This window comes from Acipenser ruthenus, chromosome 24 (assembly GCF_902713425.1).
Source record: "Acipenser ruthenus chromosome 24, fAciRut3.2 maternal haplotype, whole genome shotgun sequence".
NCBI lineage: Eukaryota > Metazoa > Chordata > Actinopteri > Acipenseriformes > Acipenseridae > Acipenser > Acipenser ruthenus.
The window spans coordinates 27587475-27615144 of NC_081212.1; the positions used below are offsets into that span (position 1 = coordinate 27587475).

General features: G+C 42.1%; 1 protein-coding gene across 7 annotated transcripts; it reads right to left on the reverse strand.

Annotated features, from left to right (window-relative positions):
- Window positions 1-1270: 1270 nt before the first annotated feature.
- Window positions 1271-26848, reverse strand: LOC131700614 (transducin-like enhancer protein 3). 7 transcript variants are annotated; one of them, XM_058999089.1, is made up of 20 exons: window positions 25785-26848; window positions 24978-25078; window positions 24378-24441; window positions 23152-23196; window positions 16640-16702; window positions 16130-16204; window positions 11079-11280; window positions 10450-10466; window positions 7477-7599; window positions 7178-7228; window positions 6913-7068; window positions 6567-6699; window positions 6167-6345; window positions 5947-6020; window positions 5541-5790; window positions 4534-4781; window positions 4192-4339; window positions 3726-3876; window positions 3420-3496; window positions 1271-3120 (listed from the first exon to the last, which is right to left on the reverse strand). In XM_058999089.1, exons 1-20 carry the CDS (start codon window positions 25806-25808, stop codon window positions 3013-3015), a joined length of 2289 nt encoding a protein of 762 aa, XP_058855072.1. In that variant the 5' UTR covers window positions 25809-26848; the 3' UTR covers window positions 1271-3012. The 7 variants fall into 7 exon arrangements, with proteins under 7 accessions (XP_058855072.1, XP_058855069.1, XP_058855071.1 ...); XM_058999086.1 differs by having other exon boundaries at window positions 10450-10509; window positions 11077-11280; XM_058999088.1 differs by having other exon boundaries at window positions 11079-11283.
- Window positions 26849-27670: the final 822 nt, after the last annotated feature.

A 27670-nucleotide genomic window follows, 5' to 3' on the forward strand; every position in this document is an offset into this window, starting at 1 on the left:
TACATCGCACATTTAGCCTTTACAACGAGGCACGCCTCAAGAGCACTTTAAACCAAAACACGGGGGGGGGGTTTGTAGAGACGTGACACAGTCCTGAATGGAGATTTCTTCCTCCTTGCCTCACTTTCATAACAGCATCAATAACACTGCTGTGGCAGCGACTCGGATATCGCCTGTGGTTTTCTCAAAGAGGTTGTTACCATTTATTATTGATGTTGCAGCGCTTCAATCTGCAAATCCTCTTTTTTTTTTTTTTATCTGCTACATTATAGCTTTTGATTTCTAGCTCAGTTTGTCCACATGATATACCTCTCTCAATACATTTTGATTTCTTCCCATCTCTGTCAGAAGGAAATAAAGGTGTTTCTCCCCCTCCTCCCTGCCTGCAATAGTTTTTTTCTCCAGTTCAGTTTATACAGGTCCTTGAAACCTGTTTCTCCCTCCCACCCCCCACCACCACACCACCACACCACACACTCTGCTGTGGTAAACGTATCAGTATTTGGCGCTTATTGGCAGTTTATTTTAGTCTGGCAAGTGTTTATCTACTAGCAGTCCCCAACAGGAAAACCAGACAAACCTGGATAAGCAGTACGGTCTTAGAACAAATAAACAAACTAAACTAGTCGCACTGTTGCATTCTTATCTAGAGCATCATTCAATGGGTTGTTATTGACTTAAGTATATAGAACATAGTACTGTTAGAATGATAACATAAATCACTGATTTATGGTACAGTGCTAACTTGTTTGGAGGAGTCGATATGCATTTACTGCTATCATTGCACTGGCTTCCAAATGGAAAGGCTTTTGTTACACCCTGACCATGGTAATGTTTTGAAATTCATGACAGCACAGGCTGCTCCTCAGACACAGCTCCTGAACCAAGCGAGGGTTGTTTTATTTTTCTGAGATTTCCCATCCTTTAATGGCCCCAAGTGTGCACTACTCCCTTCAATACATCAGCAGCCACCACCTGGAGGAAGCTACACATGTCCTCACCACAACAGAAAGACTTCCAAAGATATTCCATGAATAAAAATTCAGCTGTTACAATTACTACAAAATTAGACTACTATTAAAACACTCAAAATGGGCTTTACATTTTAGCGTAATACAAGAAACAAATGGAGAAAGGGGATGCAGGCACAATACACACACACACAGGCTAATTATCATTGTTCTTAAAATCTAAACCAGAAAAGAACACAACCCAGCTTTAATGCAAAGAGAATCAGGCATGATGTTCAATTATTAATTCAAAACCAAGCTTTTTTTTGTTGTATTTTTACAAAAACAGTTTATTGAATTATTAACAACTGTACATAACCTTCAGTGATCAGTTTGCTACATACTTTGGTGTAAGTTTGAGAAAGTAAGACTCATTATAACCCTTCACCCCCCCCGAATTTATTTAAACAAAAAAGTCTAAAAATGTCATTTTAAAACTTTAAAAAAAAAATTGTCAACTTTTGTCTTATTTATATTTTAAAAATCACTGTAACCGTCATTCAAAACAACACCTTAAGCACAAAAAAAAAAAAAAAAAAAATCATCCTGAAGGATGAAGGATTTGTTGGGTTTTGTAGAGGGGCTCTACACATTTATGGAGTGCCCATAAGCCTTGACACTCCCTTTTGACTGCACAGCTAGGTTTAGCTGTTCCACTCAAGCCGAGGCTAGTAGGGCATTGCTGGTTGTCAACGGAACTTCTAGTCAACACCTCTGCAGCTAAACTCCAGCACGGATATCAGAATCAGATGGGTCTCCCGAGCCTTACAAGAGGTTTGTCACAGCAAGCTGTCCAGAGTTCAGTGCAAGCGCTCCCAGCTTTAACCCTGACTGCTAAAAGAGAGACACCCTTCTGCACAATCCCTCCACAGACTCCTGCTTCAGCAGTACCTGTGGATAACTCCAGGTCATCCTTACCTTAGGTTTGTCCAGACTTGTACAATGGGATCATTAAAACAGGATTTTTAATTCATTAACAGCACAGTGTTAAACTTGAAATTGAGGCAATTCTGGCAGAAAACAAAAAAACAGGTTTAAAAAAAAAAATAATAATAAAAAAGGTAGACAGAAGCTTCAAACTGAACCCAGCAGAACAAAGCGTGACTGGAGTTTGTTAGTTTTGTTGTTTACAATATCTTCAACAAAAGGAAAACAGTTTGTTAGTAAACATATAACAAGCTTAGGTTGTTAAACAACGGTTCATGGCAATACAAAAAAAAACAACACTTTTTTTAACATATTAGCTCCCTGAGCCAAATTCAGTATCCATTCCTTCGAAGCTGCATCACAAAAGCAGGGAGGTTGGGAGGTGCTCAGCTGAGACTATTCAGTGTCAAAGGGGATCCATGTTGTGTGTGAAACAAGCACAACTTTACTGCTTTCTTTAGCTCCAGTACAAAACAAATAAAAAGAGCAAGTTTCAGAACTTCAGCCTTAGCAGAACAAACGAAAACAGCCTTCACCATCCGTCACCAGTGAATACCAAAGTACAGCAGACAAAAAAAAAAACACCACTAGTGTACCATGACACGTAAATATATAAACATGTTTCTGTTTTATTACTCCATTATTTACACTTTTCACAGGTCTTCGAAGGAGCACGGTCAAGTGTCAAACATGAAGCTCTGCTCCATGGTCACATTAAGGAACATTTCCTCCAGTAAAAAATATTCAACAATCCCAAGAAAGGCGATATTTATTTGTACAGTGACGTAGGAACTCGGGTCAGTAACTGGCAAACGAGCTGCTGTGCAGGGGGCTCCGTCCAGCCCCTCCAAACCAAACCCTTAGAGAGTATGAACAACCCTGTGTAGTCCACAGCCAGGAAAGAGACACCAGAACGATCCACAGATATCCACAAAAAAACAAGTCCTGGGGCCACGTCTCTGCGTGTCACGGTCCGCCCCACTAAACATTCCATTTGGTGTTAAGGGGAGGAGACACCCCCCCTCCCCCTCATGTCGCAGGTGGACAAGTCTTTGCAAGGTCCTTTGCCTTCAGTTTAGTAGATCACTTCATAAACTGTTGCCTTCTTGTCACCAGAGCCTGTTACGATGTACTTGTCATCAGCTGAAATATCGCAACTTAAGACGGATGATGATTCCTTGGACTGAGAAAAGTGTGAAATAAATAAATAAATAAATAAATAAATAAATAAATAAATAAATAAATAAAGTCTCCAAGATTAAAAAAGTTCCCATCTTAATGCATTACATGGTTTTGTGTAACCTAGCCAAACTGCACACATTCCATTTTTGAAAGTTATTTTTTGGTTAAGATTTTTTTTTTAAAACAGTAATATATTTGAAAAAAATCAAAATGCAAGGTCTAAATGTCTCTATTTAATGTCAGCTTTTCAGTCCACAACAAGGTTGATGTCATTTTGTGAACACAATGAACGTTTCTTACCTGGAATATGCTGGCCCCATAAGGAGTCCGCCATGCATTGAGAAGGTTGTCTTTGCCAGTGCTGACAAACCATTTACCTTTAAAAACACAAAAATACAAAAAAATGAGTACTCCCAGGAAGAAAAAAAAAAATCCAATTAAAATGATTGTTGTATATTTAAACGCACTTCAAAGCGAAAATTTGAGGTCTTGCAGGTTTATCACACAGTCTGGATTGCTTTTGTATTCGTTTAATGCTGTACCATTTAAAATATTTTCATACTTGCGCAGTATGAAAGGCAGAGTGCCGTATGGAGAGATGCTTACCACAGTAGGCGAATTTGAGGGACAGCACGCAGCTCTCATGCAGGTGCAGCTGGTACTTGTCTGGCTTGGTGTGGTGCAGGACCTCTACGTTGCTGCTCTCCATTCCCACAGCCAGCCACTCTCCAGTCGGGCAGTAACCCAGAGAGAAGATCTGATCAGGGGAGGACAGGCAAGCAGATCAGATACATCCATGGCTCTCTAACGAAGCACGTTTAACATGGCTTAATAAACCCATATTCCAATAAAGCAACACTGTTACTTAACAGAATGGTATTATACAGGAAAGGAGAGTTAAACTCTGAACATGTCTTATTACATTTAATATACTGGAAACATGACACCATGCAAAAGTGCTTGCTGTTTTATATTTTTTATAAATGAAATCACTTGGGTTAGATGTTCTAAACTTTAAAACAAGTGTTGTTTGATATGGCTGCACAAGGCCCGGTGAGAAGGGCGAGTTTACCTGTGAGGTGAAGTCATGCTGCTGCAGCTGTCGACCCTCCCGCAGGTCCCAGGAGCGAACTGTATTGTCCAGGCCACCTGTCCAGAGCTTTGTGCCGTCATGAGAAATATCAATACAGCTTGCGCCATCTGTGTGTCCCTGGAACTGCCTGCAGAGGGAGAAGCAGCGGTGTCCGAGTTACAGTAAAACACACACAAAACCGTAAAGCGGAGCGACAAATTCCAGCTTCTGTGTACTGCTGTATGCATTCAAGGGAGGAGGGTGGCACGGCCCTTGCATCATCTCCAAGAACACACTGAACATGCTTTATAAACCAGCAGGTGTGTCGCAGTGAAGCCTCACCTGACCAGGGTCTGGTTGTGCAGGTCCCACACTGCAATGTTGCCGTCGCTGCAGCAGGAGAAGCACACCTTGGCGTCGGGGCTGATGGCCAGAGCGTAGCAGGCAGGGGCGGAGGAGGTCAGCTCAGCCTTGATGCGCGGGGTCGGAGAAGCCAGGTCCCAGATAGTCAGCGTGCTCGCCTCCCCACCCACGATCAACGTCCGCCCATCCGGCAGCAGCTTGCACGAGCGGATGTAGTTATCACGGTTCTGCAGGAAAGAGGGGGAGCCGACGAGACAGTGAGCGGCAGCCTCTTAATAGCAGAGAGTTTCTCCTCTTTAAAAGGAGATCAATAGTACAGGGCTTTTAAAAGATAATTTAATGACCGCGACCGTCGATATCAGGACTTAGAGGAGTTTCTAATGCAATTAAAATCCAACTGCTCTTCCTTAAGAGACTGCTGGAGGGTTACAAATACATTTCCAAAAACGACTCGTAGGACACTTGATCAGAAAGCATTAACATTGCAGTCTTAAGCATTTATCATGTGCCAATAGAGGAGTAAAGAAATTGTTGTTATTGAGAATCTACCCTTAAAATGGTTCTCATTTAGATGGAGAGTACAGTGTGCTGTGCAGTGCATATTTAAAACCAAATACAAGGGAAGTGAATAAGATCGGAAGAAATAGACCATTAGCAACCACACAAACGCTATATGTACTACAAACAGTGCAAGCAAGTGCGATGTAAGCATCACACAGTGTAAAGAACTAGTGTTTTGCTGCACTAGGTGCAATGCACCAAGGAGCATCCCTGATATACTGGTGCTATAAACAAGGGCTTCTTGGCAAAAAGGATTTTCAACAGGGGCACACACCAGCGCACACATTTGACTTCTCAAATCTAGGTGCCAGTTGGATCTTAAAAGGGAGGGATTTCCACTCCCAAGGTACAACAGATGTCAGCCCCCAGATGTCTCCTGATCCCGGGGGTGTGTCGATCGCTCGCTGGCTCACTCACTCACTCACCAGGCAGTCAAGCTGTGAGATGGGGCTCTTGCTACCCGGCTGGCTGATGTCCCAGATCTTCACGCAGCCCTTGCCGCCGGTGTAGACGTGGCGCGTTGGGTTGCTGATGGTGACGGCGCACACCACCTCGCCGTGGCTCAGCGTGTTGATCTGCCTGGCGTGGCGCGGGATCCCGGGGCCAATGAGAGCATCCGGGGGGAAGGGCACTGGCTGCATCTGCCCATCCGCGCTCACGTGGAAGGAGTACGCTCTGGAGAAAAGAAATAAACGAAAAGACGCAGGGCCGCGTTAGCTTAAAAGAAGAATAAACAAGCAGGGACAACCTTCAACTCTTGCAATACAACCTTCAATGCATGGGCAGTTCACAGATGACTGTAAAACTGAGTAATTCATAAAACCAACTCACGGTTTTCCTCCAGAGATGGAAGAGAGGCTGGCAGGGAGTCCGGGTCTCATGTGAGTGTGTGGGTCAAAGCCACCCTGGCAAAGAAGAAATGGGTTGTTAGATCATATTTACCAGCAGTATCCAACTGAGATACCTGTAACAAGGTCAAAAATAACCATAATTGTACATCTTGACTGAGGTAAGCTGAAGCCGAGGTTACTGTTAAGATGATTAAACTCACCATGGGGCGGCCGTACGCTGCTGCAGCGGCTGCGGCGGCGCTCATCTGTGGGGAGATGTTGTGGAGCCCAGCGTAGACCCCCGGGCTCGTCAGGGAGCCGTTCATCTCATGGTGGCCCATCATGGCGAAGGGACTGGCATAGGAACCAGCGATGGAGAGGGGGGTCCGTAGCGCTGGAGCTGCAAGAACAAGACAGGAGAAAACGAGTGAGCAAACCGCATACCAGCCTCTAGGAACGCCTTTAGAATGAAGGTCGACCAGGCACAGAGTCTATATAATACTAACTGATACTTGCTTGGGTGTCAACTATTGATATAGGGTTTGGAAACAGTGACACAAGAATTTCCACTTTTAAGACGCACGTAACTCTTTTTTTGGTTTTGTTTTTGAGAGGGCCTACCTAGTGACTCCATGCCAGGCATCTTCCCTGGCAGCGGCCGCAGTCCCGGGGTGGAGCTAGTGCCCGGGGTAGGGGCGTCGTTTCGCGGAGTCGGTGTGTTGGACTTCAAACCGGGGGTTGAAGACTTGTCATTCTAGTAGGTTAAAGAAGAGACATGAAATATTACTGATGACTGCAGAGATTCAACATGACAGTATGTATTTGACTGCATAGCTGACATAGAACTACACAGAGTGGAGTTCTGAGATGTAGTTATCGCACGAGTTCTCTGCTCAATACAACACCCGCAGATGCTTTTGGTAACCGATTTCCAAGCAAAATACAGGCAGTCAAAACAAAGACCTACATGGACCAGGTCTTTGGTTTTGGAGGAGGGCGTGCTGCTGGAGGAAGCGACAGAGGCGGGGCTGTTGGGACCTTCCTTCTTGTTCATCGCCCGTGATTTGTCCAGACCGTTCTCCGGCGGCGAGTGGGCAGGGCTGACGCGGGGCGTGGCTGGATCCTGGACAGGATACATCACAGACGAGAGGGTTTGTACTTCACATTTTAGTCCTGCCAAATGCCAACACTCCCCCACTCACTTTAAAACCAATGACTCTTTCCACACTCACCTCATTGGAGACATCAACCACCAAGTCATCACTCTTATCACCATCACTGTCCTATAATGAAAGCAGCGGAAGGTGAAGTCAGTACAGGCTGTGTGCATACGACTGGACAACAGAGCTAGCAAAATCGCCCAATGAGGTGGATTAATTCTAAAACAGTCAGAATGTGTGTATGTTGCAAAGAAAAAAACACATTAAAATGCAACTATGATAGAGTTTAGACGCCATTGCATTAAAGGACACTCATTACAAGGTTGCGATTTGTTTTTTCCGTTCCTGAAAGGCGTATTCCTGCGACTCACATATCTGCTCATGCTGTCCTTTTCCTCCACTTTCCTCTTCTTGGAGTCGATGCTGTAGTCTGAGGAGCCGCGGTGTTTCTCACTTGCAGCGCGCAGGCTGTCCGACGGGGACACCGAATTATTCTGAAATAAAATCAGAAGATTAATAAAAAGAAAAATCCACAGCGACGCCAAGTTCATGAGAACAGCCATCACTGGAACTCTGGAGCACAGAGCCCAGACGATATCCGACATCTCCTGCTAGAAATTCACCTTGCACACAGCAACAGTGCTGACCCGCTAATGTGTAACAAATACAGAAGAAGCAGAAGAAGAAGAAGCAGAAGCAGAAGCAGAAGAAGAAGCAGAAGAAGAAGCAGAAGCAGAAGCAGAAGAAGCAGAAGAAGAAGCAGAAGCAGAAGCAGAAGAAGCAGCAGAAGCAGAAGCAGAAGCAGAAGCAGAAGCAGCAGAAGCAGAAGCAGAAGCAGCAGAAGCAGAAGAAGAAGCAGCTGGAACTTCACTTCTTGAACAAGGGATGTAAAACACGTTACACCCCATACAAATAAATGTTCATTAAAAACAAAAATAAAAACACACATGGGTTGACAGACTATTAAAAATCAACAAAATATTATGGAAAAAAAAGTGAGTATAGTATCGGTTTAGCAAGTTCAATTCGGGTCAGGCTGCAAAATAAAAGCTACCACAAACGTGAACACAAAACTGTTAGCATGCAGGGCCTGGATTGCTGTGTTTTAATTACGTTTCGCTGCCTGCAGCCCTAAAATGAGGGCCACACATTAAAAAAACCCTTGGAGGGACCGATCCGGTAACAGCCAGCTATCTCTAACCCAGCTGAGTTTAGGCACTGGGCAGGCTGCATTTGGGGCCATCGCAGATGAGGAATGGGGCAGACTGATTGCCGGCCTGATACAGAACCCAGGGTGGTCTTCTGAAGGCAACAAGGCTTGACTGGAATCCTGTGGAGCTGCTGTGGGATGGTTCTCTAGCCTTGTGCTGGAAGTGACCTGAAGTGTAATTGAACTGATACTACAGACTGACCAACACCTAGCGCTCCTGTAGGCCTTAACAAACCTGTGCTAATTGGGATCTGGGAAATCTGCTATTCATGTTTAGTATTATTAATAAACAGATTTTAGGGAGCGATATCTATCTACCTACCTATATTACACACACAGAGTAGTATACAGATGTACTAGAACACCCCATTGCTTCTGTTTTGCATATGAAATCAAAACCACTGGAACTGAACGTCTTGAAAAATTGTAAAAATAGTCAAATTAGCGATTGTCTACTTTAATAGGCCACACATACAATTCATTTAAAATAGCAACAGAAAAGGAACACAGTAATGGTACAATGCATGAGACTTTTTAGAAGTTTAAGATGCCTAATTAAAGCACTAAGTGGTGTAACATTTTCACACGAGTGTCTACTGTTTCTAGAGCACCGTTTATGGTGGGAAGTGTTAAGGAGTTACAAAATGCATTTCACATAAATAAAAAGTGAAATCTCTGTATTACTGAGGGCAGTCAGTATGCAAATATCCAAACCCACTCCCTCAAATAAAGCAAGAAGCGCAGGATAACACCACAGCCTTTCTTCAGTCAGTCAAGCCAAAAAATTAATAGGAAAAAGCTGCAGCTGCTGTGGCAGGCATTTAGAGGCATCGATATATTTCAGCAGCGTGCAGCCAACACGCTAATATTTATTTATTGCGTTTGGTAGGCATGAAGGAAGAAAAAAAAATTAACAAATACATTAATGAATAAAATGACCACTGCGATCTCGTCTCTTGGCAACCCCAAAATCAGCCTAAAGTGGAAATATTTGCATGGCTCGCCTCACCAGGAGGATAGCAATGCGCAGCTTCAGCTGGGATGGCACCGGCTCCTAATCTGCATTCGGCTCATAAAAGAGACGCTTGTGTAGGCTTTTCCCCCCTCCCCCCGCCCCACTGTCGGGGGCCCTTTTGTAGGCAACAGACGACAGGAAATCAATACCGAGGAGAGCCTAAACTCTTTGCGTCCAGCCAAATTTCTTTTTTCAATGTTCACGTTGTGGAGAACAGAACTTGAGCTCCCTTTCGTTCAAAAACAATAGAAGGACCCACGCAAGGAAAGTTCAAGCACTTTTGAAGTAGTTCCAGGCAGTCTTATTTATTCAGAGAAAGGGAACAGACTAAAAACGAGTCTGCCTGACATCTTAGCTCCGATCCCAAATACAGTCTCAATGCTGCTATTGTTCAGAAGTATCAAACAGGACAAGCTGCCTACGCCTCAATCAAGCCGGCTGGTTAGTGCCTGGCCGATTGTGTGACTGGTTAACTATCTGACCTTGGGAAAGTCCTGCTTACCTCGACTCAATAACCAAAGTCACCGCCAGTGACCTGGGGTAACAGGGCAGTGCGATCGGGAACAGAAGAGCTCTGCTGCTAATCACTGAAGGATTTTTATTCCTTCAGCCTTGACTGCACTCATTCATGAGGCTCGCTCAATTGAAACACAATCTTAAAGACCCAGTGCAATCCATCATGAAGATTTAAGCCTGTCTAATAAACTGCTCACAAGGCCAGAAAATGAACAGAGCAAAACAACTCCTCATTTGTATTCATAAATATTTACCAGGAACAGAGGTGAGGGGGGAGAGCCGGAGAGAAACGGGAGTCAAAGTCCATTTTAATTGTGATGAAATAAGAGAACTGCTGATCTCCAGCCAGTGATCTTAAATGCAATTTTCTACCTGGATTAGAATACACAAGCTTATACTTAAATCCTCTTGATTCATCCATATTTTTAAATGGATTTTTAGCATAAAAGGATTTTCATGCATGTTATTTGTGTTCAGGGTAGGAAAATCCGACTGTGTACTTGCTGCTGAACTTAACTAGGAAGCTTTTTATACAACACACACAAGCAAATACATCTGCACACACTCCCAGTTTAAAAAAAGAAGCTATTTCCGGTTACTTACCGTACTAGATTCTCTCTCTTTTACCAATGGAATCGCGAGTGGCAGGTGAAAGGATGATTGACCAGGAAAGAAAAAAAGAAAAAAGGAAAATGAATATCCATGTCTCGCATGCAGAACGATTTACACAGCTAACACATCTTTCACCTGCTTTTCTACATCCCCGTCCGTCACGACTTTCTATAAAAAAAAAATGAACTGAAAAAGTTTGTGAACTCTATGGAGTTCGAGAAGTTGCCCTGCCAAAACTTTAAAAAAAAAAAAAGACATGCTGCATTATAAAATAGACAGGAAACCTAATGCGGTACAATTATGCACGCAGGGGCTGACGGGGATACAATATTCAACTATATCTTGAAAGTGTGTGCTGACTACTACTTGAAACTAATCTAACCTTACACAATACTTACTCTGCCAGGAAAACAATATTGAAAATATACATTTAATAGATTTACACATCCTCTTAGAATAACCATCAACATCCCGTACATTCTAATTAATAAACCAGGTGGGCAGTTTCACAAGCATAAGCAAGCAAAAGTCTAAACCGCTTTGGCCAAGCTACTGAGCAAAATGTAGAGTGTGCCCTGCGCCTTGCCGTCCCATAATGCAATGCATCGTCAGCTCCTCACCTCTGTGGTCCAGCTCGTGGTGGTTCTTCTCGTCCTTGACTGGCAGGTGGGCCTGGCTGCCGAGAGCTCCCAGGGCGAGCAGGCCGGCACCCGAACCCGGGACTGAGGGGATGCCAGGCGGCTGGAGCCCCGAGGGGTGGGGGGGCATCTGGATGGGGGGCCCGTGAGCCGCGTGCGAGAGGTGCTGTGCCTGGAGCTGCTGCTGCTGTGAACAAAACAGACGACAAGTGGGTTGGGGGGCGAGCAACAGGACAAAAAGCAGAGCGGTTAATAAAAGAAACACAAAATGCTTTATATATAAAAATAAAAAAAACAACCACCAATCAAAACGATCCAATGCAATGAGAATTTAGGCCTACTGAAGCTGTAATTGTGTGGAATTAATTGAACACAATATGACACTTATATTTTCTAATGGACAGCAAAAATGTCTGAAAATAATAAATTAAAGAAACTGTAAATGTTTATTTTTGTAAGCACCCAATAAAAACAAGCAGCAGCAGCTGTTATGAGCCAAACAAGTGGCCACTCAACCAGCAGCTTTAACAAACTGGCAGATGATAAATCTGTCTATATTGACATCAATATTTTACATTTAACTCCCGTCTGACTTAAAAAAAAAAAAAAAAACAGATGGGATTTAAAAGGCACTCTGTGTGGAAATGAGTGCGGTTTACAGCAAGGTTAAATATTACTTGATGGCGCGACCAAAAAGGACATTCGCTATTTATTACTATCCGCAAGCATGTTCAATTATTTACATGGCATTATGGGAGGAGCTTTTATTTCTGTCCAGGTGGAGTGGACACTGAATAACTTTTTATTTAAATTAAAAATATTTGAATATATACAGAATGCCATGTTCTTGTAATCTAGGCATGCTTCACTCATTTAATAAATGGTCACTTAACCACGACCCCCCCCCCCCGGGAATCCTAACGTTGTCATGGTGTCAGCTGTCGAGGAGGGGGTCATTTCACGAGTGGCAGGCCTTGATTCAGTATAAAGAACTACATTTAATGAGGAACGGAATATGCAAAACCGACGTCAAAATATCAAGAGGCTTAATTATGAAGCAGGAATTAAACTCTAGCTAATTCTAATTTAAAAAACACACACATCCATCAGTTATTCTCTTCTCCTCGTTCCTAATGATGCTTGTGTCCTTGTATATTTATTTTAAAAAAAGGGGGAAAAACGTAAACTAGAAACACAATCTAAATGAATTGTTGCATTGAGAATTTGTCTGAAGTTTTCACAAAAATAAATAAATAAAAATTTTAAACACAATCGGTTTACAGAACATGTCAAGGTTAATTTATTTTTCAATGCACCAGGAAAAGCCACTCAAAGCTCTAAAATAAAAAATAAAAACCCCACAATGAACATGCCACACGGCAACTAATCCGACCAAAACTCGGGGGTCACTATTTTGAAACGTGTGCAAAGGCAAAGTTCAGAGAGGAACTTCTGAAACTTTTTAGTTTCATGATGTCACAATAGTTGTGTTCCTGTGAGTTTTGCTTTGCACGAAGCGTAGGGGTGTGTAGAGAGCTTGCTGCGGTAGCTAGGAGGCTAAAAACAAACCCTCCATACGACTACATGCCCAAGTGAAGCACAGATCTGGTAGAATAGAACAGCTGGAAGAAAAATAAAGTGCACACAATACAAATGTTTCAAGTTCGACATGCATTTGTGTTTTAGATATAAAATAGACAGGCATCAATACAGCATCCAAAAAAAACACACTTTGGCAGATTTGCCACCCTGTCTAAATTTCCAATTTCTACAGGATATTAAAGTTACATAAAGGAGTACAGGAATCAGAAATGGGTGTCGCATTCAAATCTGCAGGTGCCCTACGCTTGGCTGCGCATTAGTGTATGCAAAGGAGTGCCGTTAACTGATGGAAGTGAACCAGTCAAACTACCTTTCCTACCACAGGAGCGAGACACAAACATTTAAATACATGTTCACAGAACAATTTCCCAAATCCATGTTCACTTTAATATTTAATGCCAAGGAGTCTCAGTTTAGTGTAAAAGGGAAACAAATACTTTCATTATGACAAAAAAAAAAGTCTGCGCTCCACTACTGGGAATATATAAAAATCGGATAAATAATTAATCACAGCAAACTCACAATACTCAATCTGAATTCAACCAACCAAGATGCTTTTCATTAAATAAATTATTTAGCCTTGGCTTTCAGAAACAGTTTAATATTTTAGAGTCAACGATCTGATGCAGGCAAAAATAGATGACAGGCTGAGGGGTCGATTAACAACAGAATAAAAAATGATTAAGAAAATACCACTAAATAGAAAAAAATACCACTAAATAGAAAAAGATACCACTAAATAGTGCCCAATGCATTCTAAAGCTGTTAATTGACTGAAGCATTCATCACATTACTGAACGCACCACTTACAGTAGTTCATGCAGTAAGGGAGACAAATGAGTTGTAGGACACCCAGCCTGTGGGCTTGCTATGACAGCTAGAGCGAGCTACAGGGCAGGCCCTTATTGCAATAACAATGTTCCAGACCATATTAGCAAAAGTGTAGCACAGAGCCAGTTATTTTTATTTTCCTATCCAGTTTGAAATCGGGTCTGTTCTTTGGCATTCGACTCATGCTTGGCATGTTTATCAAAACAGAAAATGAACTGAAGTTCCAGAAACAAGTTTACAATATGTTAAAATGTGACACTGAGGAATTCATTTATTTTATGTACTTTATAACAAACTACACTGCAGCAGAAACATTTCAGCTCTCTAGAACACTTAGGTATAGATTTGGGAGACAGAAGAAGTCATTTTTTTTTTTTTTTTATTAACGTCTGGTATTACCTGCTCCATTAGGCAAGTTAGGGGCAATGCACCCAGGGTATAATCTCCCATCACAGCAGTGAGAGACATTTTAGTTTGGACTTCATTGTAAACAGTGTTTAGACAACTTCCAATTAAGGCTAACAGGAAACCAGAATGGCTCAAACAAAGCAATGAAAAGCAAGTTACACACTGGCACTGCTACTGCTTAAAGCCCATAGCTTAGTCCCCGAGCAAGACGACTGCTGCACACTGTGGTTGAAGTGGTAATAAAAACAATACTTGGGATTGGTTTTAGGGGAGAGTCAGGCGCGGTAGAAAATGTATTATACATGTCCTCAATAAACCCTCTACCACAAGGTCAGGAAACATGAAGTTCTGGGTTAGTTATGACTCCTTAGACAGTTTCAAGTATGTGTTACACTTCCTCTTGTGGAGGGAAAGAAGTGGCATTGAAGAATGCTGCAGCTTAAGGACAAACCCACTCATAGAAGCCAAGAAGTGAATTCCACCCACTGGTGGTCTCCAATTTAATTATAGGAATAAAGCAATACGACATCCATCCGTCAGTCCAAATAAAATAAAAAAATCTTATGAAGAAATCAAAATGCTTACACCCTAAGAATTACGCTAATCCCCCCCCAGATTAAAAGGGGGTCTACAATAAACCAAAATGAAAAGGAGGCTCCTCCAACACCACGCCCACGTCCCCACCCCTGCGGATCATTTATCAGATGTGTTTTTTTTTTTTGTTTTGTTTTGTTTTGTTTTTTTTACAGAGAAGCACCTCCGACCGGAGCAGGCAGGCAGGCTAACTCGATTCGTTTCTTATTATCCGTTCCCCCTTTTCTGCCCCTGGGGGCGGGGAGGGGGTGATCTCTTGCCATCTCTCTCCAACACAAAGCAAAGCCACACAAAACGAAAACGGCTGACTGCCCAGGCTTCCTTTGGTAATGTGCAGCCAGGCGCGGAGCCCACAGTTGAGGTGCTCCTTGATTGACCATAATTCCTTCCTTGTGAGGAGGCCTGGTCAGGCGAGACCAGTGAATGGCTGTCTGTTTAATGATGGGCCCCGACGACAGTTGCATTCAGCCAGATTTGAGGAAGCAATTACCCTGAAAATGGGGAGGGGGGTCAGGGTCACAGTCCTCGCTTATTTGCCTTAATTGAATTCCAATATCTGCCTGCAGCTGCACTGACCCGACTAAAGCTTCCCCAACGACTGCTTAAAAGAAGCTAATCAAAGCAGGACTTCTTTATTCTCACAGCTTTGAAGAGTTTTCTTTTCTCTCCGAACAGAATGGATTTTATCAGGCAAAAAAATTACATGAGCAAGAGTGTTCCAAGCAAGACTACTAGGTCGGAGCACATTTGAAATGTGGTGCAATGAAAGTAATCCTTTTTATTTTGGGGAATGTACTTTTGGAGGTCCAAGAGGCACTGCGAGCGGTTTTGTCCCATCTTTATTCTCAGAGCTAAATAGGTCAGTAACGGATGAACTAAGAGACTCGGTGCTCTTACCCAATTAAAGTGATACAAATCCTGTATGCATGATCAGTACAAGCTCCTGATCTGAGGAGCCTTAAAAACACAAACACCTCAAGGTTCCTCCTGCTAAAATGAAACAAGCGACAGCCATGGTAGATTACAGAAGAATTATAGAGGCTTGAATTCATTAGGAAATCAGCGCCAAGTGAAGACGATATGCAATGAATAACTAAATACAGCAAAAAAACACAATTAATGCATGACTGTATAAAAATAAAACACATCATAGCAAAAATTATAATAAATGAACAAACATTTCACAAGAGTCAAATCTGCACACAGAAGACGTCAAAGGAAGGACATACTACATTGTACCAAATGGACAGAAACAAACAGAGGCAATGGGTTTGATCTGCAATGGTTTTCAATGACGGCTACAGGGCTATGTGTCTTCCACCTTCAGGAGGACGAAGAGGCTGTTCTTTAGCATGTCCCCCTCGGGCTGTAGTCCACTACTCTGTAGGGCTGAATGCAGACAGGCAGTGCACTAAAATAAAAACAGCAGCCGTAGCCATGCTTTGTTTTGCATCCCCACGCTGTTTAAATGAGAAACAGGATTGGTAGCACTCGTCCCTTGAGCCTTGCAGTGAGCAGATTTGCCCCTGGCTGTGGTAAAATGATAGGAATAAGAGGGGTATACACACGGTGAGAGGCAGATTGGGAAGTCCACGTACCCCGATGATGGCATTCAGCTCTGTCATGGTCACCTGCTTGGCACGCTCAACAGCCTGCGCAACCTGCTGTTGGTGCTGAGACAGAGAGAGAAGAGGATTAATGCAGACTCGACAAGGACAAGCACAGTGACATAGCCTGTTCAGAATGCTTTTAATACTCTGCTCACTAACTATTCCAGCAACACTGCAGATTAGAGAGACTCACTAGGCTGATTGCGGGGAAGCATAGTCTCCAAGTCGCCTTGGATAAAGACGTCTGCTAAATAGTAAGCGTTTTCTGCTGCAGTAGTTCAGTGGTTTACTGTTTCAATGCCCTTTTGAATTTGTATTTCTACTTTACAACAATTCTCACATACAGTAATAAAGTATACTTGTGTGTAATATCACTATACTATGACTAGATAATACAATGCATTCAGAGTAAATACATTTAATTTTACACACCGCTCTAATTTGACACATTACAATTCAATCTTTCAGAACGGATTAAAGAAATGAATCAATCCTTACCTCTTGTGACAGAAAAGGCATGATTTGAGCCAAAATTGCATTGAGTCTTTTTGCAATCTCAGTCTAAGAGAGGGGGAAAAAAAAAAGATATAGGAAAAATGAGTGCCAAGTTAGCAAGTCAATGAAAAGGATCATGCTTTACATAGACAAATAAAAAGGCATATTAAACACAAGGACACTAATTAATCATGCAATGCTTGCAACAGCTACATTTTACAGTAAACGTATTCTGTTTGAAATTGTTGCCATGTTTTCAGCTAATGTGAACAGATCTCCTGCTTGAGTTCCCCTGTAATGACGGCACACAGCCGCTGTTGCTAGGCAGTCGTGAAACAGCTTCAGGGAGCATGGCACCAGCTAACTTTAAATTTGTAAAGAAATGGATATAGCAAGTGCTAAAAAGAAATTAGAATGCTAAATTGAGTTTTATATTGAATATAAAGACATACTAAATGCCAGGCAGAACACCGCAATGACAGCATGGAAATAGTTTTTTTAACTCTGGACTGCAGTTCAATGTAAAACATCTACTGTTGACTTTCTGTGAATGGATGGAGTAATGTTAACATTTGCACTGACCATTGAAAGTACAACCAGGTGTCTTCTTTGTTTTGAATTATTTACAGGTTATTGAATAAACCAAGTAACTTGAACAAAGAAATCTGGGCTTAGACATTGTTTGTACACTTTGTGAACCCGGCCGGCTCATCCAAAGAGTGAAGTTAAACTTTAGCGGCTTACACTTTTTATGCTGTCTGCAGTAGTACACATGCGTATTTGCCTTTTATTTTTTATTTCAGGTATTCGAACACACACAAATGTTGGCCCCCGTGTATTTGAATAGGAAATTATTCAAAATTCCCATCCCTAGTAGAAGGGGAACAGGATCAGAGACTGGAAGCCAGTTTATAGTGACAGAAACCCACACTAAGATATCACTCACACACACGCCAACATACAAAAAGACACCGCAGTGATAGCAGGTCTGCTGGCTTCATTATTAGATATGCTCAACTCTGCAGAAAAAAAGTAATTTCAGGAAGCGTTTGCATCATTTATTATCATAACAAATAAATGCCTTGCAGCTTTGTAGCAATAACCGCACACATGTTTTATTAAAAGACTCAACACTCTGGAACTCTGACAAGTACTGTACGTTTGGATGGTTGAAAGAATACACCAGCAAGCCTTGAGAGGAAGCGAGGAAAGACAAACACTAAAACCTGTATACAAAAAAAATAAATAAATAAATAAATAAATAAAAAAGAGACTTTGATTTCCAGTTAAATTCTGCCTTCCGTGGCCTGTAGTTTGAAGCACAGTGAAGCAGCCCCAAGAGTGAGCTTCTGCACGGGCGTATTGATTCAAGAACACAGAACCAGAGCTCTATTGAACATTTCAACCTCTACTGAACCCTTTGTGTAGGGAGCTAGATCGGCCCCTTGCTTTAGGGCTATGGTTGACCCTCCGAGGGAAGACGTCACATTGCTCAAACTATCCTTTGTGGCTGAGTGACCTCCGATACCAGGGCAATCGCTCACACAGTGCCCACTGAGCATGCTCCTGGCGATTCCGGAACACGGAATGCTGAAGCAGCTTGTTACAATGGACAATAGGATGGGGGGGTTCAAACAATAGCACAGCTACAGCCCTCATGCTGGTACACTTGAACAAACAAGTATGCTTTCTGCAATTCATATAGTTATTCAGTAAGTAACTTGTTAAGTAAACACACAGAAAGATAAGCTTTTGCACACTGCATTACTAACATATAACTATATGGGCATAACCCAGGACTAGTTTATTGGTGTGTTGAAGTTCTTTTCTATATTACAGCTGTCTGCACTTTTTCTTAGACCTCTGTACAGGTCTGCAATATTAAAATGTGTATGACGTTCCCCTGCCCCTTGTTATCTATGCAGTAAATATCACTTACTTCAAGTACGCTTAGTACACCTTCCTTCAAACAGGACAGAACTACAAAAGAAAGAATTCTGATGGCAGACAAGTTATGTTAGTCTAAGCCAGGCTGCATCAGCCTGTGAAAGAATCACTGTCTAATGAAAAAACAGGGGTGACTTCATAATGAATCACACCCTCTCTGTAACATTGCCCATTCATCAAGGGCCATGAGAGCCATCATCTCCCTCACCAAAACACTGCTCCGTAATCCGAGCCAACACCCCCTGCCTTTCAGGTTGCCATAGCAACACCAACAGCCCTCTCTCGCTGCAATCATTATGTAGAATGTGCCTTTGCTTGACCGTAACAGGCTGTAAAATCATATTACGTGCACAGAGGCAGGTCATTAAATTGAATTTTCAGGCTGTCGATCAGATCCGCTCCACGAATTAATGGTGGATAAGGGGGAGGGGGGGGGGGGGGGGGGGGGGGGAGAAGAGGGCGGCTGCTGGACTAATAAGGCTACAAATCTTCCTGTTTCAAACAGACCCATTATCACAACCGCACCCCCCCACAAGTACTGTACACAGACAAAAAGAATTCCTCAGAAGATCCCTGTCAAAGACTAAATACAGTGGTGTTGAACTATTTAATCAATTAATTAAATAAATAATAAAAAAAAATAGATATATAAATAAATCAAGCCACATAAATGTTCCGATTTGTAAAAAAAAACACAATATTTATACAAAATATTCCTGCAATAGCAGAGAGAGAGAGAAAGACACTAACAGCTTAAAAGGATACGCATACATTTAACTGCACGAATTGGAAAAGGGTATAACCCACCCCCCAATTCAATGTAATATTCTCAGCCCAGGTGTGTCGAAGCCTCTTCCTGGGGGCAGTTGGGTGGGGTGATTACTGTGGAGAGAAGGCAAGCCTTACAGACTTGAACCCTCTGGAACCAAGAGGTCCAATAACAAACAGTATGCTAACAAAACCCCAGCGAGCCGGTGAAGCAGGCAGGCAGGCAGGCAGCTTCACAGGGAGGAGAGCTCAAACTCAAACCCTCTCAAGTCAGCCGGGGAGAGCGAAGGGTTAAGCAGCTGCAGCAGCAGGGAAAGGAAACAAATACTGTAAACCAGAAGCAGACTTACTAATAAACTACAACAACCAAGCTGCCAGCTTTGGTGAGGAGCCATTCACACTCCTAAAGAAACCTCCAACACAACTAGGTCACTGTGCAACCTTCAAGGTCATGCAATAGAAGCTTCAGCCAGGACAGACAAAGGCCGGTCTGATACTCAACACTGAATAGAAAAAATAAAAATAAAAATAAAAGGAAACACTGTATATACAGAATGTCTGCAATTCAATACCGACCGCCAACTGAAATCAACTCTACACCGACACTGGTATGGTAACAAGGCAATTAAGACTGCTGGCTTAAATTCAGCAGGGCAGGAGGTCTGATTACCAGTAGCAGTTGGCACCCTAGCCATCCTACGGTCAAGCCGAAATAAACCGCCCTCATAAAGCACATCCTGTTTAGTCTAGCTTGGTGGGGAAAAGACCTAGAATGCGGCAGATACACTCCACTGACCACCAAGTCCCAACACTACGGCTTTAAGTTTTGTCTGCAGCCTATTCAAAAAACATGAGAACCGCTATTGGTAGAAAGATGACAAAAACACAAGTATTTAAACATTTAGCAGCAGGCTTTCTGGCCTTTCACATGCATTTATTCCTCTGGAGTTCCTATGGCAACCTACAGATCAAAAAGCCCTGCATTCTGGGACCCAGGTACGTTGGCCAAGGATAGAAATAGGATATTGTCACTTTAAGCAAATGAAAACATGGCCCTTGAGCCGCGTGGTTTGCGCTCTGGTACACAATTACAGGTACTTTGAGCTGTCTAGCACCGCTTCAAGAGCGCTCTTAAACCAGCCTGTCAATGGCATGTTGAAAGCTATTTGCCTGTTGCTATCGGCATTAGCAAAGTGGAGAGAGACACTGATGAGTATTAAATTTGCAGGAAAACAACTGGTAATTGTAGCTGTGAGCCGCTTGGCTCCAGGGGCACAAACAACGCTAATCACCATGCAGTTAATAGTGCTAGGGTCAGCTGGGAGAGTGGGGGAGAGGGGGGCTTCTGGCTGCCAGTTAGCAGTCAGTGGGCAGCAAGCAGCAGCATTCAAGCACAACACAATAAAAACACCGAAATGCATCCTCTTCAGTTTGCCTTCTAAGGTCTGTAATTCACTCTCTATTTTAGCACAGACGTCTGTCCGGAAGCAGGCAAACACAACAACATGCGATAAATCAAACACTACATATCTGATTTTAAAACAGGGACGTCTAGAGCTGGCGGTACCGGAAATCAAAAGATTCCTGGGATAAGAACCAAACCACCTAGGAGGGCGTGATCACTGCTCCCTCATTCTCTGCAAAGTAGCATGTTTCTCCTGTTCCACAAAGAGCCGTCAGTAAATCCTAGCTTCCAGACAAGTGCAAGCATTATAACCGGGGCACTCCCTCCTGCAACGCTGTGTAAATAATGCATCTGAACAAACCTTGCTACAGCTAAACACCCTGCTACTCGTGTATGCTACATAACTGCAGGTATGAGTGAACACTGTTTGAAGTGGTTATTAACCTCAAACGAACACTATTCCATGTACATTAAGCCACATCATTTCCTGTAATATCCGAATTAATAGACTATTTATCAGCAGCACGCACCACGTCATTGCTATAGTGCTGTACAGCGGGAGTCCAAGCTGGGGTGCAACGAGCAGCGACAATTGAAAGTGCTGACTGACAAAACACAACAGTAATTCCATTCCTATCCCCACTTAAGAAGAAACCTGTCAAAACAAATATTCAAATAAGCTGTAAAACCCCAGCATCCAATTCACAGTCTGGGTTCCGCTTCCCACTGGACCCACTGCCTAGCAGCTTTAAAATCACATCATGCAATTGTACAGGACACAAAAATAAAATCAAAAAAACTGGAAGAGCTGAAAATGCTCTCTCTCTCTCTCAATTTCTTTACCCCCCTCTCTCCATAGACCTAACTGGAAAAGATCACGCTGGTCTGTGCTGGATAATCCGCCCCAAGCCTGCATGAACCCCTTTCCTCCAGTCTGGGAGATGAGCCATGAGTCACTGTTTATCCCAAGCAGATGTAATCACAAACGCTCAGGTCTGGACGGCTGGACTCGTGCATGAATAATTCAAGTGTTTTAGTGCACTCAATTGTGTTAATGATAAAACAGTCAACCGCTAAAACGGGTCAGCTGATGAGCTTGATTATTCTGGAGCATGCCTCCTTCCACAGCATGCACATAAATACATATATGTTGCTTCTATCTATTAGTGGTTTGGGGTTGTGCAGTATCAGCAGCACATGGATCCAAGCGCATCACGTCTAGCGGCCTAGGAGAGACACATCTGGCAGAATGTCACACACCACCGCAGATGAATCAGGGAGTCACAATTTAGCACCGTGAGACTGACTATTAATCCAGCCATACCTAGAATGGGTTTGGCTTGATCACATTAAAAACCCATAATGAGCTTGTTGTATAAATTGTACTCCTTGGATAAGTGCATGTGGGCGGCTGCATTGGAAAACCTTCAGTATAACATTCAGGCTGGGCTCTCAGGAATTCATTTCAGTGCGTTAAGCCGATTATTGAAACACGTGAAACTCTTAAGGAGAAAACTAAGGAGATGAAAATAATGAAAATGTTTCTCTTGTTTCTAGTAACTATGAGCAGTGCGCCAATTGCAGAGATAAAGAAGTTCAAACACCACAGCTCAAAAAAAAAAAAAAGTTTTTGTTTTTGAATAAATGAGGCAGAGGACACAAACTGTGCAAATTACGAGAAATATCCTGACCTCAGCCTTCCCTCACTCAGGTGTTGTCTTAGCAATCAGTCACTGGTTATTTTAACACAGCGTGTACAGGCAGGTTTCATTCCAAGCCTGCTGATCCCTTTCTTTAATCTAGCTAGGTGTTCATTTCCTTCTTGAACCAAAACAAAAAACACACACTACAAGTCAGACTGCCTCCCCAGTATCACACCAATTATTACTATTATTACTACTGTTCTGCTACAGGGCTGCACCCATGAACTGAAGCAGCATAAATAAATCTGCTAATCATGATAATTACGAGTGTCTTGGGAGTTTTTAGGGTGGCATGTCTTCCCCACAGGCTTGTTACCTTTAATCTTATGACAGGACACCACATTCCAGGACAAGACTTCATTCTTTCCATACCTTTTTTGTTTGTTGTTGATCTATATCTGTTTTATAACCAATATATTAAATAATGTCAACTAGGGTCGCACTTAAATTATTTTTGTTATTGTAAATAATCTTGTAGCACTAAAAAACTGAATCTAGATGCTAATCTTTACAGGACAGTTCCTGAACTTTGCAAAGTTATTCACATCCCTAAAAGAATCCAACATTATATTTTAGGCAGAATTACATTTTTTGTTTTCTTGGCTTAAAAGCAGATAAAAATAGTTAAAAATAAAACCTATGCCAAACCCACTTTCAGTTAAACACATGTGGGTTACTGTTGCAGTACGTACCTGTTTGTGCATTTCAATATTCAGTCCGTAAGACATTTCATAGTACTGAAAGAGAAGAGGTGATAAATGCACTGATTAAAATGAACTCAGCAGTTGTTGATTGTGTAAAGCCAGAGCTAATCAAAAAAATGAGAAGTTATGAAGTCACACGAACACGCAATACCTTCAGCAACCCTTTTGCAACATGTGGCTAATGTTTTAGAGAGACATATACAGTCCAAGACAAGGACGTTATAAATAACAAGGATTTATAATGCCCCCCTCCCCCACCCCATCCAAGTCAAAAGAGTTCACAGAATGAATTTAAGTGATTCAAGACGAGCTTTAAAAGGGTCACAATCTTAAAAGCAGTTAACCTTTTGAATCTCTCAGAGTTCTAATTCTAGTCCTGCCCCACACATTGTCACCCCTAATACTATGAGTGACAGCTCTTCAGGTAAGAAATAGCTGACATTTAACACACAGCGCCTCTGTAAATCAGCAGGTTCGTGTTCTACTGCACATAGCCTGTAATCGGACACTTTTACAGCGTGCGGTTTTCCGTCTGCTCCAAGCCAGGAGGCTGTTTATTTAACCTCCTTCTTCAGTTTACACATAACAAGGTTCCATATGAAAGTGGAAGTTACAGGAAAACACAACACGAGTTTACAAGTATGGATTTACTATACATTCGGCAGAAGAGCAGTATTGCACGTTATAGATTTACCATAGCATGCACTGGTGACTTTTTTGCATGGAATGAATAAGCATTGTATTTAATTGCTATGCAATTAGCCATTATTGAAGTGTTATATAAGAAATCAATAGATATGCAATAGTGAAATGTAACCCGAAGTATTAATCCCCAATTTAACCATTTACACAGATAGCTTAAAATATATGTTGGAAGAGGAAGTTACCAAGAAGTCTAAACATACCTATGGAACATGAATATAAATATTGCAGCGGTAGACACACACATGCACTCCTATTGCATATCTATTGACTGTTCATTAGCATGTAGCCTCTTACTGGTAATTGCAGAACAAAATGTTACCCATGCACTGAACTCTGTAGGCTACAGCATGTACTGTAATTCCTCTTAAACGCACACTAGACAGCAAGGCTGTGATTACACTAGAAAAATGAAAAGACAAACCAGTAAATCCTCTAATCTGCACTCTTGAAGTGCATGCATAACAAGCAAGGCTTGATGCAGGAGAATGTACAGCAGAAAAGACTCTTACCATAACATAGTGCCTCTGCATCTCCGTCTTCTCATTAGCCAGCTTATCATACTCCACCTTCAGACTAGAACAAAGAAACAGGTTGTCCCTTTTCATCCTTCATGTACACACTGGCCGCACTTTCAGGGCTTAACCCAGTGTGTGCCAGTGTCCAGCACGGGTGCGTCACAGTGATAACCAACAATAAGCATTGACAGGCATAGTTTAGCAATGTACACACATCGGCACTGCTTGGTTATTAGAGACAATGTGCATTGCACATTCATGTCAGGAAACAGAATTTGGAGCATCTGGCGATCAACCACATAACTCCAAAGATTATCAACCCTAAAATGGATTAAATAGCATTAAATAATGTATCCCCATAAATAAGTTCCAGCTATTCTGGGCCAAACAGAACTGCAACGAAACATTAAACTTTCAAGCGCTTTGCTTTTACAGCCCAGTGCAAATTAGGAAGCCGGTGGCAATAGAATTAAGTTAGTAGAACTAGAATTCACTGGAGCAACCAATAACTAATGGACCATGGTAATCAATAACTCAAATGACACCCCCCCCCCCCTTTTTCTCTCTTCAGTCTGTTTATTTATTTATTTTTACCTGTGATACTGGGCTTGCAGAAACTGAAACTCGTCTTTAATCCTGTCGCACGATTCCGCAACAGTGAATTTAAAACCTGGCTGACCAGGCTGATGGGGTGCCTAAAAAAATAAAATCAATCAATCAATCAATGAATTAAATAAAAACCCAATCATTTAACCATATAGAATTTGTATAGCTGAGCTGGCGGTTCACAACACCACATTAAGACGCGTTCATGCAGTAGGTTAGCTATCTTTCTTCTTTTGTAATGAGCCGCATTTCGGGCGGTTTAAAGACTATTTCAGGGGGGGTTCCGAGTAACCTCCCCTCCCTTTTTTTTTCTTTTTATGATGTGCGATGGAGCGCACAGCGGCAACCACAAACTAGCATAACAGCAACACCTACAGATCACATCGGTGCTGTGCGAAACTGCCAGCAATCCAAACTGTACTGTTTGATTTGAAAACATGCACACTGGGCATTTGGGGAATCTGTGCGCTATCTGTACTTCCAACCTATACTGCGGACATTAAACTGGCGTTTAACTGAAAAATAAACCACGTCACTTAATAATAATAATAATAATAATAATAATAATAATATTTCAAACACCATTGGTGATCACTTACAATTTACAAAAATGAACATGTTTTGTAATCATTCGAGGAGAAATGCGGTCGGCTTTGTTTATAGTTACATTAAAAAAAAATACTAAAATGGTTAGGCTAATGCCACACTGGTGGACATGATTGTTAATTGTAATAAAAGTACGACACTTTAATAATGCGTTATTTCAGATGTAAAAGGTACGTGCATCATACTTACCGGGTGTCGACCCTGAGGGTACATCTTCAGAAATGTATCCCTTTTTAAAATTTAAGTCCAAGGAAACGGCGTAATAATCCAAGCTGACTGGTTTAATTGTTCGCGAACCACTCCCAAAGACACTGACTGGAACAAAGCTGTCCCCCGGTTGGGTTTAAGTAAATACTTGAACCAGGAGGATTTCGGCTTTCAAAAGAGTCTCAGATACGGGAACCACAAGTTTTGTTTGCCCCCTTCCCCAAAAAACAAACCAAAAATGCCACAGAACGTCGATCAGATTCAAATGGAGAGTACAAACAACACTTTAGCATCTGAAACGGCGCTCCACTGTCATCACGGAACCGGATTCTTTATTTTAAATCGAATTTCTTCTGCTCGGGTTTTGGAATTCTGAATGAATCTTCGCCTTGTTCCAAATATCTTGGTTTTGAGATAAAATAATAAATGCACTTCACAGAGATAAAAAGATATGCGTTTACAGCACACCACCTTACTCGCTCCCGTCCGATGTATGCGCTGAATTGATAGATCTCTTTGCAGCAATAGTATACACGGACAACAACAAAAAAAGCAAAGGACGCCCGAAATGCACACCGTCCTGTTTGCGTCGAATCGGTCGTCCAAGAATTCTAAGCGAGGTTCCTCGAGACTTCTAAATCTTCCAAATTTTTTAAGACGATGGAGATCAAGAGTTCACCAGAGATTAACCACAAAACACAACATCTCCGCTCTGGCGTTGCTAGTTATTGTGGCTTTAGCTGCATCTGTCTGGACGGTGGATTCAACCATCGCTTTGGACTGAACCCGTGCACACTCGGGAACACCTGAAACCGGTCTGCTTCTGCGAGAACCGCCGCGATTAATGCCTTGCAACGCTGTCGACTGCGAACTCTGAGATCTGAACAGGATAAAGCCGTTTTAAAGTTTGATGTTATTCGGGAACCGCTTGCGATCGCCTTTCCCCGTCTCTGAAATGCACATACAGGTCTGCTATACCACACACAGGCAGCATAGTGACACGAGGTCTGAACTGCCGCGAGAGCGACGCTCCATACCAACTCAAATTAACAAAAGGGGTTTAACTCGAGCAGCCAATCACAGAGCTCAGCCCCCACGTGGGGACACACCAGGGCGGTAATTTGATTGGTGGGTCGGAATAACGTCACCGTCGCCATTTTGGATCTAAATGGAACACAATGTTGAGATTCAAATGCAAGTCGTTGCTCCTCACTCTAAACAGCACTTGTGTGCTTATTGCAAAATACAGAAACAGAAAGGTCAGCTCTTTGTAATTGCAAAATAATTTATTTATAAACAGCTCGAGTGCAGCTCACACTCATACCTAGTACTCTTGTTAAAAAGGTCAAAGCAGATGCGGCTATAGTTCCCGGTACAGCTGAGACATTACGATAGTTTACCATTAGTTCATCGTTAAATCCTTTATATGCAGTGTGTGTGCGTCTGTGTGTGTGTGTGTATATATATATATAATTTCATTATATATTTTACAATATCAGTGCAATATACCATATTAAAAAGTATAATACGTGCACCGAGCAGATAATTGAAATATAAACCTTTATAAATATGGTTTATAACTGGTCAATGAGCCTGAGACCTTTATTATTATTATTATTATTATTATTATTATTATTATTATTATTATTATTATTATTTTCTTTGTTTGTTTTTTAACAAGAACCCCTTGTTCCTGACCAGCAAACAGTTCCCATGTCTAATTCTATATGTATTCTTTAGTACTGACTTGAACTCTTTTGCACTAGGTTTATACATTTCAAAAGTGAAATGTTTATCTCGTGTGTGTTTTTCTCGTTTTTTTAGGCACAACATGTCGGCTCCCAAACTGCTGAGGCAGATCACGTGTC

Bases quoted from the DNA above. Each gene is read 5' to 3' on its own strand.
- LOC131700614 (XM_058999083.1), bottom strand. From the start codon at position 25,808: ATGTACCCTCAGGGTCGACACCCG. The intron at 25,079-25,784 runs GTAAGTATGATG...TTATTTTTTTAG, and splicing joins ACCCTCAGGGTCGACACCCG to GCACCCCATCAGCCTGGTCA. The intron at 3,877-4,191 runs GTAAACTCGCCC...TCCCCTGATCAG, and splicing joins AGCATGACTTCACCTCACAG to ATCTTCTCTCTGGGTTACTG.